The sequence below is a fragment of the Vespula pensylvanica genome, chromosome 3 (genome assembly GCF_014466175.1).
Source record: "Vespula pensylvanica isolate Volc-1 chromosome 3, ASM1446617v1, whole genome shotgun sequence".
In the NCBI taxonomy this organism is placed as follows: Eukaryota; Metazoa; Arthropoda; class Insecta; order Hymenoptera; family Vespidae; genus Vespula; species Vespula pensylvanica.
Genome location: NC_057687.1, coordinates 12,186,350 through 12,196,685, shown reverse-complemented (window position 1 = coordinate 12,196,685; position 10,336 = coordinate 12,186,350). Strand labels below are relative to the sequence as shown.

At 35.6% G+C, this 10,336-nt stretch overlaps 3 protein-coding genes across 5 annotated transcripts; 1 reads left to right on the top strand and 2 right to left on the bottom strand.

The window, feature by feature from the left end:
* The first annotated feature begins 546 nt into the window (after nt 1-546).
* Nucleotides 547-2,410, top strand: LOC122627858 (sperm-associated antigen 7 homolog). The gene is made up of 5 exons (XM_043809463.1): nt 547-783; nt 872-939; nt 1,020-1,108; nt 1,180-1,517; nt 1,595-2,410. The coding sequence occupies exons 1-5, from the start codon at nt 705-707 to the stop codon at nt 1,708-1,710; spliced, it is 690 nt and encodes a 229-aa protein (XP_043665398.1). The 5' UTR covers nt 547-704; the 3' UTR covers nt 1,711-2,410.
* On the bottom strand, nt 1,716-5,181 carry LOC122627808 (exocyst complex component 8). Its single transcript, XM_043809364.1, has 8 exons — nt 4,969-5,181; nt 4,393-4,754; nt 4,016-4,318; nt 3,803-3,947; nt 3,168-3,680; nt 2,958-3,088; nt 2,443-2,862; nt 1,716-2,373 (listed from the first exon to the last, which is right to left on the bottom strand). The coding sequence occupies exons 1-8, from the start codon at nt 5,021-5,023 to the stop codon at nt 2,167-2,169; spliced, it is 2,136 nt and encodes a 711-aa protein (XP_043665299.1). The 5' UTR covers nt 5,024-5,181; the 3' UTR covers nt 1,716-2,166.
* Nucleotides 5,182-6,269: 1,088 nt separating this feature from the next.
* Nucleotides 6,270-10,287, bottom strand: LOC122627849 (cell adhesion molecule 2-like). 3 transcript variants are annotated; one of them, XM_043809447.1, is made up of 7 exons: nt 9,661-10,287; nt 8,894-8,944; nt 8,579-8,784; nt 8,307-8,442; nt 8,096-8,229; nt 7,713-7,989; nt 6,270-7,632 (listed from the first exon to the last, which is right to left on the bottom strand). In XM_043809447.1, exons 3-7 carry the CDS (start codon nt 8,765-8,767, stop codon nt 7,562-7,564), a joined length of 807 nt encoding a protein of 268 aa, XP_043665382.1. In that variant the 5' UTR covers nt 8,768-8,784; nt 8,894-8,944; nt 9,661-10,287; the 3' UTR covers nt 6,270-7,561. The 3 variants fall into 3 exon arrangements, with proteins under 3 accessions (XP_043665382.1, XP_043665380.1, XP_043665381.1); XM_043809445.1 differs by lacking the exon at nt 8,894-8,944 and having other exon boundaries at nt 9,661-10,286; XM_043809446.1 differs by lacking the exon at nt 8,894-8,944 and having other exon boundaries at nt 7,722-7,989; nt 9,661-10,271.
* Nucleotides 10,288-10,336: the final 49 nt, after the last annotated feature.

Genomic DNA, 10,336 nt, shown 5'->3' with positions numbered 1-10,336 from the left:
ATATCTATATATAATTGTTTTCTCTATCCGTTTGCCGTTCTTTTCCAGCACGTACAACTTTTGGAAGCCTAAAAAGTGTGACATTGATTAGTAGGACATAAAATTAATTGCGTGTGTGTACAGGAGATAAGCATATAAAAAATATGCATAGATGTGTGTTTGTGTGTGTATGGGCGTGTGTATTCGAAAATCAAATGTAATACGAAATACGATATATGAAGTATAATTAATGGCAAATTATTAATTGATAGATCGTTAAAAAGTGAAAGAAGTACCGATACCGCCAAAAATAAGACAAGATAATTGGAAATAGAAAGCGTCCATAGAAGACATCGATTTTATTTTCGCGAATATTTTTTAAACGAATTCACAACTAGTGAATATTCACGCGCGAAAATCATAATAATGAAATGTTTAATGCGTTAGACCTTAATAGAATTTATAAATAGATATTGACGATTAAACACAATCAAATCAACTGACCAACTTATACGGTGCCGCCAAAAATAGATGTGTCGCGATACCAGCGCTCCTATGTTCATACGTATATATTATTGAAGTATAGGCATGAAAAACAGAGACATGTAACGAGGTGCTTATTTTTTGTTTGGTATTCAATTGCCTTAGTGTCAAGAAATATTTCGTGTCTTCGTTGTTTAATGTTATTTAGTCAAATAAGAAAAATCCTAGGGTCTCTATGAACGATGGATTTGTTAGGATCTATTCTGAACTCTATGGAAAAGCCACCTACAGTGAATAACAGACAAAAGGCACTAATGAAAAGTCAGTTAAGAAATGTAACCTAAGCTTTTGCTTTGCATGTGTGATAAAGTGATTTGTGTGTGTCATTTAATCATTTCATATTGCACAGAACAACAAGAGGAATATCAGAAGCATCAGAAAGCAGAATCCGAAAGATTGAAGATTTTTAGAAAAAGGGTAAAAACGGTGCAATCACTAATATAATTTCACTAATGTAATTTTACTATATTATTGCTCTAAAGTTGTTTAATTTGTAGGTAGAAGAGAAAATGAATAAGTTTCTTCAAGACGACAACGCAAAAGAGTATAAATTTCCTGCAATGGATCAGATTCATAGAAGTATAATGTATATAAACAAATTGCATTGAAACAAATACATCTTTATATTTTAATTGATTTCATATCCAACTTTATTAGACATGATGTTGCCGAAGTTGCAAATGTTTGGGCATATTCGTTTGGAGAAGAAGGTGTTGACCGTTACATTATGATCTTCAAAAGGGAACATACTCCTTCCGAAGATCAATTAAATACTCTTCGGAAAGGTGAAGAATGGAACGAAGAAGTAGCAAAAAGGATACAAGAAGAAAGACAAAGACAAGCAAAAGAGGAAGAAGAGGCATTAAACACGAAAAAACGAAAAGAGAATTTTGTTCCAAATAGTTATTATAAGGATAAATATCAGCATATAATTGGAAAAGAAGCAGCCTTGGAAGCTGCTAGAAAAACGGAAGCTAATAGCAGTTACGGTTGTGGTAAGTAGCATTAACATATCGCGTTGATTTCGATAGGCCCCAAACCTGGGCATCTTGCAATAATATATTCTTTCTAGTACCTAGCGAGAATAAAAAGGATCAACGAAGTATAGAACAAACATTAGCGGACATACGCGCAAAGAGAAGAAAATTAGAAACAAGTAATACTGCACCTAATGATAAAAAGAAGTGAGAACGTAAAGTAGTTATAATTATATTGTTCAAATTTACATAATTTTAACCGTGTTCTCTTATTCCTGCTGTAAATATTTGATTGATTGACGGTTGTCACAGAGACCATAATATGTATACCTTATACATTAAACGTTTGTCGGATTAAAATTTAAATAAAACGCATACATTTTTTTTAAATATAGGTATAGAGGATTATTAATTTAACAAAATATTTTTCATAAATAACTGTCTATATATTAGATATGAATAGGCAGTGCTACGTATACTCTCTAAATTCGAATATATTGAATTTTTATAATTAGGATGTGATACACACACACACACACACGCGCGCGTACCCAACACACACACACACACACACATATATATATACAGTATTAACAGTCTTTCACTTGTATGAAAATATCTTTTGACATTGCATTAATTGATTATGTTTTCAATGACGTTGTATCATTTAAATGTATTCCGTGGATGAGTATTTAGGTACCGAAGTCCTGGGTGCAGCTTTAGGCTTCATCGGAGAGATTGGCTCAAGCACAATTTGTTCTTTGAGTACTAAAAGTTTGGTAAACTTCCGATTTGTTACACTTTTGTATAATTCCAGACCTCTGTTGATTACTACATCTCTGACATAAGCCGCGTTATCTTGTACCATTCGTTTCTGAAATATAGAATAATAAAATGATGTTAAGGTGAAACCAATCTGTGCATTTAACAAGTGTCACATTACCTCTTGTTTTAATTTTGGATTGTTAAGAGATGTTATTAAATGTTGTACTTGTGTTCGCATCAATGACAAAAGAGCAGTATCGATTGTCTGCATAAGTTCCGGGGTTGCAATGCTTAGACAATCCTCGAGAAAACTAACGTATAATTTTGAAAATGCTAGTGTATTATTGGTTAATGCGATCCAAAAATCATTCGTCAAATAAGCTTTTGGTATGCCGATACCAAGATTATCTAATTCCAATAATAAATTTTGAAGATTTTGACTACTTTGAAGATTAGTGGGGTTCCATGTGTCCTCTGGAGTTTGGGCCTTCGTAACGGTATCGATGTAATTTTCACTAGTGTCTTGTATAACTTTAGACAAAGGGGATCTGAGTTGACCATCTAATTGATAACGAAAATCCATGCCTAGTTGTGTTAGCTATAAAATTATACAAGATAATAAAGTGAGCGTATTGTAATTGGCAAATCTACTAATTTGTTTTACTGTAAGAAAATAATACGATTTTTATATACCTGGTCACAATGACTTCTAACAGCGACGATACATTCGGCTAAAATGCTTAATGATACTTGCGGGATGAAAAGTAAATTGGTTAAGTGCGATGTCAAGTATTTTATTTCTTGACTGCACCAAACCACTAAGCCTGATATAGGAAAAGGAAAATTAATCAACGAGATCGATATTACATAAGAATTATACATGCGACATATTGTAACTCTTACCAGAAGTACAATTTGTAGACTGTGGAAAAAGTTTCAAAAATTCTTTTGCCATTTCTGCTATATTACTGAAAGCAATTGCACTAAGTTGTCGTATGTAAGGCACAGTGGCACCTTCTCTCTTTACCCTTTTAACTCGTGCTTTCAGCATAGCACTACATAATCTTAAGTACAATTTACATCCTTGAGCACTTCGATTTAATTGTATTAAAAGTCTAACTATACGTCGTGCGCTTCGTAAACCACCACCTTGTAGCGATTTTGACTCTGAGCTCAATTCAAGTTCTTTGATTAAAACATCGATCAGAGCACGTCCTCTCTCGTTAACTTTTGCTTGAATTTCCAACAAAAGAGGTGTCATTGTCGTATCTTTTAAATATGTTCTAGCTCTTTCTAAAAGACTATAAGCATCTTCAAAGTGGCGTTGTGCTATGCAAGAGTCTAAATCCTCTGCTACTTCTAATACCCATTCAGGTGGTGGCTCATGATATTCCAATTCCTCATCATCGTCCATACCTACAAACTCGCAGATAAACGGGCATATATATTATCATATGTTTGATATAAAATAAATTAATACAAACAGACAGTTGCGCACACATTTCTCACTTATCTCTTGCGGCATAATAAAAACTAACCTAATGTGTTTGATTCCAAAGACATCGAGCGTGACGGTATGGTTTGTTTTTCCTTGGAAAGTTTATTCTTATCTGCATCATTATTTCCATTCTCTTGTGCCAACTTGGCTCTCTTTGCTTGTTCGCATTTGTCCAACCATTCCTTCTGCAACCGATAATCTCCCTTAAGTCATTTCGTATAGTTGATAAATATGATTCTTGTATTACACTAACTTTACTTGTTGCGGTTGCACACTGAAATACCCTGGTATCTGGAAACGCAAGAAGTTTAAATGCCAACTTCACAGTACCCAGATCTCTAATATTAACAACAGCTAAACTTTGTAAATTATAGACAGCTTGCATCTTGTATCTGGGTGGACCTCTTCTGCCACCGTTAGCTAACCAAGAGGCTATCATTAATACGTCGTTGAATAAATAAGCATGAATTCTTTTTAATGGCATCCCATCAACTGGATCTAACTCTAGAAGAGAACCTTCGTGCAAGCAAACACGACCAGCAATTTCTGCCAAATTCTGTAGCAAATGAAAATATCATTATATTCATTTTGTATTATTTATATCGTTTGTTAAATAAATTTATAACTAACCATTGCACCTTCTACATTTTCAAGTAATTGAATCAGCTTTTGTTTTTGCTCTTGCTCCTTAGTAATATTATCATTATTATTGTCTTGTTGGGATTCTGATAAATCTTCAAACATAAGGCCAGTAGTTCTGGTAGTGCCAAGTGTACTTAGTAAAGAACGCTGTTCGCTTAACAATTGCGATAACTGATACATTTCACTTTCTAAATGAGAAATTTCTTTAGCTGTTTCTATAAATTGCATATAATTTTGATAAACATTGCGCTTTAACAAAGCAGATGTATTATTTGCAAGTTCTTGAATCTTCGCACGTTGCTGTCGAAGTTCATCCGCACCAACGCATTGTGCACTTAGATCCTTAACAACTAAAAAGATAGTACTTGATCAAATTTGTGTCAAATATGCATTGCTATTAAATGCACGATAAGATAACAAATAATTGTAAAACAAAATAAACACTTATTTTCTTTAGAACGACATAACGTATCCTTCAATACGAGATAATATCTTTGCCAGTATAAGGTTAAGATAGATAAAGATACATTAAAAATATTGATACATTAAAATTATGTTCCTTACATTTTTCCGCATTAAAATCTTCTGCTGCAAAAACTTTAGCTAAATTTTCTGCCATCGTATTTTGCACTTTATTAGTTTGTGTTACTATTACGATTCACCTATAGTAATTGCAAGAGTCATACGGTTGTACTCTAATCACTAGAAATAAAGCGAGTATATTTTATTTACACACTTCATCTCTTTCCTCTCTCTCTCTCTCTCTCTTTCTCTCTCTTTATGTCGATGCTCGCTAATAGTACGTACAATCTTCTAACCTATCGAACTTTGTTGAATCTGACATCTGACATTTTTCGTACAATTAATGCATATATGCGCGCACGCGCGTCTTTTATACGTAGGTTACTTATATAAATGTATAGATATATGTATGTAAATATGAAAGATGAGAGTATTGGGTATAATAAAATTAGATATGTTTTTATTTATTTTATTATTCTGTAAACATTAATCCAATTCCTTTGTCATTTACTTGTTTTTCTATATTTTCTTATATTTATTTCGAATTCTGAACGAAAGGCATACATAACGCACATTGAAAAAAAAAGCATTTAAAAGGAGAGAATTAAATAAAGTTATATGCGTAATTCAAACAAAATGTGTAAATATTTATTCGAACTATAAATTTTATATACTCATAGATAAACTATGATTAGTAACGTAACCAATGAAAAGAGGAACAGTATCGTATATAACAGCATCCTGCTCTTGAAATTTCGGAAGTTCAACTAAATTTTTGTACTACTTACAACAAATATTTATTATAAAATAAAATTAGTTTTGTTAATCTCTATCTTATTTCAATATATCTTGTATTTTTTTTTGCTTCTTAATGAAAACACTTGGGAGACGATGATGAAAAAGATTAGCGTAGTCGAGGTTGATCGAAATGTTCTTGTGAAATAGCGCAGATGGCGCTTATGATGAAATTAATAGCAAAGAGAATTGGATCCATTGATAAAAGATATTCTTTTTTTTCTTTCACGGTGACCAATTGCGCCTTGCACGATTAACTAGAGGTCATAAAAGTGAACGATTTAACCGTTCGTATGTGCGCTATCATTGTGTGAAATTCAAATGAAATGAAGATAATATGTACAAAAAATCGAAGATACGAATAACATTAATCACTACTTCTTTAATCTTTCTTTTCTAGATCACGCGTTATCAAATGAATCCTTTGAATCGTTATTTCGAACGTGCAAATATATATATATATATATATCCTGTACGATATTTCAACGAAAATATGCACCGTCGATACGAATGGACAAATCGTAGAAACTATAGATGCACGGAACAAGTATTATAATAATGAATAATTTTTAATAACGATGAAAAGTATTTACATATTTACAAGCACGTAAAGACTTATATAGTAAGACATATATAGGGACATTAACGAACTGCTTCGTACGAGAAGGAAGCAGAATTAGTTCGATACGCAATATCGTACATCGATTCCACTATCTTTTCGAACGATGCCGCGATGATCATCGTGACTATATCGCGATGACTCTTAAACAAGAATTTTACTTTCCAAGATCTTAGAAAGATAATATTGCAAAAACATTTTATATTCGACGTAACGTCGGAATCGACCTACAATTTCGCTTCTATTTTATTTTAACAAACAATACAACATCACACAAATATCATATTTCCGTTATCTCTCATTACTTACTCGCGTACATATTATGTACTTACATTACACATTACGTAAGTACAATTCTTTGTTTTAATTATCAGAATGAGAAATGAATGATATGTATATCGTGATACGTATAGAAAATATTATGAAAGATGTTAACCGATCGTACGATACAGGTAGTATTATAGAGTAAGTATGCGCGTAATACGTTCGTCAAATGAATCATTAAGACGAATTTCAATCGATCTATCTTTGCTGTATCATCTTGTTGCGTTGGCATTTCTATGTGTTTCTTACTCGAGAGAAATGAAAGAATGTTCTCGATGCTAGCTGTTGCTTATGCCGTTGCTCAAGTATTGCTTTTTCTCTTTTTTTGCATCGCACCATTAGCGCAAAGGAGTATGATTCATGGGAGAAAAACAATTGGTACGAAAAGAAAGAATATTACAAGTACCTACAGTTTCGACGATTTAGTTCGGACAATCGTTTAACAGCCGTACGAAAAGACGGATTATTTTTACTTTAGATATGTCGAACGAGATAATATATCGTAGATTTTCTTTCTCGATCACTTCTTTTTTTTTATCATTGTTCACGCGTGCATGTAAATACATTTAGAGCCTAAAACATAGGTACGTCGTACCTAATACCTACCACGTAGTACGTAGTACATAGGTACAATACTTACTTTTACTTATCAATGAAGCGCGCACGGAGAGAGAGATAAGTACTCACGTTATTATTAAGTACTTGTATATGTAATGGTATCAATAGATATATGGGTATGTGCGGGGATTAAAGATTGAATAAGATAGATACGATGGAATGACACATGTATCTCGGCGCAGTCGTTTACGTTGCTATATAATGTTTTCCGACTCCTTCGCGCGTTGACGGCGAGGACTGCGTGTCGACGCTGACGTCGGATCACACGACGTTGTTTTATTATCGCATAAAAACGATTCCTATACTCAAGAGGAGCATTTTCCATTTCAGCGAAGCTTCGACCGAACATCCTAAAACATATATCGGACTTTTAACGTCTTTTTCCTTAACGCTTATCGATAAGTAATATCTGTTGCAATTGGAGCATTACGTTTATTACCACTGATCAAGTCGTTGCGAATATGACTCTGTGCTCTGGTTTCGCGACTCTCCATTACAGGAGCTTTCAAAATTCGCTCGTCCCCTTCAACACTTTCCTCGTTACTTTGAAGATAAACAGCGGCTATCGTTGCTAAGCATTTCAGCTTCATGTCCCCTCTTTTAAAGTGTTTACTGGCAACTCGAAATTCCAAACCTAAAACCGCCGTTTCCAATCCTCTCGCGTCGACAGCGGTAATATGCGGACCTTTCAAGTACTGCGCGTCGGCCTGCGAATGCGATCGCATATTCGATGTTTGATACTCCTTTGTCGTTGAAAAGCACGCTTTTCGAATTGATGGAATGGATATGTTTTCGGAAGAGTTTGACACTTACGGATTCGCCATTAATGAACCACGTCAATAGAGCAGCTGGCTTCGAGGGCGCAGATGTACAATTAAGACGAACGACGTCGCCGACCTGATATCTCGATCGACCACCCGATATTAGAGGACCTTCGTTCGGTAGGACTAAAAGGAGAGAATATCAGATAAATTGGGAACAGGAAAGAACAAAAAAGAATAAAATTGGTTAGAAATAAACTCACCGACTACCGTCATGTCGGCATGATCGGAAACGGTCTGAAAAGCTGGCGCTTCGGCCGACACTTCGCATCGATACCTCCCGGAACTGGAGAGATCCACGTTATTCAAGACGACGGATCTTTCCGTGGAATGATGCGTCTGAAAGCCAATAAGAAGAGCTTTACGTCGGCAACCCGTTTACTCGCGAACCCGCGATTAGTCGTATGGGTATCGATGCTCCCCGCACGACTCTATCGTCTAACGTTTAATGATGTTCTCAAAGTTAGTAACGCACGTTCACGTTTACGCCGGCGACGGGAAAAATTTGTACCGTCGGCTCGTCCTTCGGAACGTATCGATAAAACTCATGACCATCTTTGTACCATTTCACCGAATACAGCAGCTCGTTGTCCAGGCTAAAGTTGCACTGCATACGAATCGTTTCGTTGAAAACGACGTGTTGCGGTATTTGTAGTGTCGTCATACGAAGGGCCGTTATATCTGTAACGAACGTGCCCGATGAAAAATTTTAACGCTTTCTGATATGCACAGATACTCACGTAAGTGAACATGCGTGCATACTAAATATTCTATACGTAACTTTACTTACCTACGCACACCTGCTTTCTCTTTAATATCTCTTACACCCTCCCCTATTTTTCTAAGATCATAATATTAACTAAAGAGAAAATAATAAAAAAGAAATAAAGACCAGTGGAATAAACGCAACGGGAAGAAGTGAAATTACATTGAATGGTCAATAATATTGCCAATATATTGAAGTAAGATATGGATCGTTTCATTTAGGTTGGGCAAATAAACGAGGCAAGGCAAAATTTTATCGAAATTCAAGTCAATTAGAATGTTCCTAAGCAGTTAAGATGATATCATCTGATGAACGGTTTCGTATTATATAAGATACTGGGCCATCGCTGGAAATCTATTGGTTGTCACAATGCATTGAACTTTGCTTTTAATTTCGGTATTCTTTAAATGACATTATCTATAATACTTTTCATATGTCGTTCTCTCTTATCGTAGATGACAGAAAAATGGCACGGAAAATAATAAATTCTTGCAGCATCGTATTTTTTTATTCGTGATGATTCTTATACGTATAGTGCGAGGTTTTTATACGTATGTAGACATGTGCAATCTTGAAGAAAGAATTTTCAGCATTATCCAATCACAATCAGAACGAGACTATGTATGAACGCAAGTTATATATTCGATTCGATTCGAAAAGACGACATGATCGTCCGTCATTCGATCGTTGAAAATGTTTATGTATTCGTATGACAATCTAAAGGAAGGGTACTTTTACGATGAACGATCGATTGTTCTAACTAGTTTGAGAAAATGAACGTGCAAACGAACCTGAATAAATATGTAATAGGGAGAGAAGAATGAGTCTCAAGGGTAGGGTCGTACGAAACGAGTCCACGTAGCGCAGCATCCTCTCGCGAATGCTTCTCCTTCTCCAGGACGGCGCGGCGTTGAACCGATCATGGACTTTTCCACGAAATAGGAAAGAACTATCTCTCACGATATCCTTACTCTTTTCATAGCTTCAACATGGGCTTTGCTTTTCTCGCGTTCTCCTATCTTTTTCGAGGACATTAACGCGCGCGTTTTTCCTCGTCCTCGTCCACCTCCTCGTCCGCGTTCTTGTTCTCGTAGCGGATCGATCCTTTCCTTCTCTTGAACTTGGATAACATGGAGGATCGCCGATGAAAGACAAGTACCTTTAGGTATTCCCTCTTTCTTCGAGATAACACATAATTTTCTTTCTACTGGTCAGCCCACTTGACTAATTGAAAATCTATATATGTATAGCTGCGTTACACAGGTTTCCACCTTCCGCGACAAGTAGTCGGTACTGCGGCATCGGCGGAGCGGTCGCTAAATAGAAGAGGAGGTGGTAAAGCGGGACACGCGACGACTACTGCTGCCGCTTGCTGGTGGTAGTGATGGCAATGGTGATAGTGATGTTGATGGTGTGGTAGTGGTGGTGGTGGTGGTGGTGGTGGTGGTGGTGGTGGTGGTGGTGGTG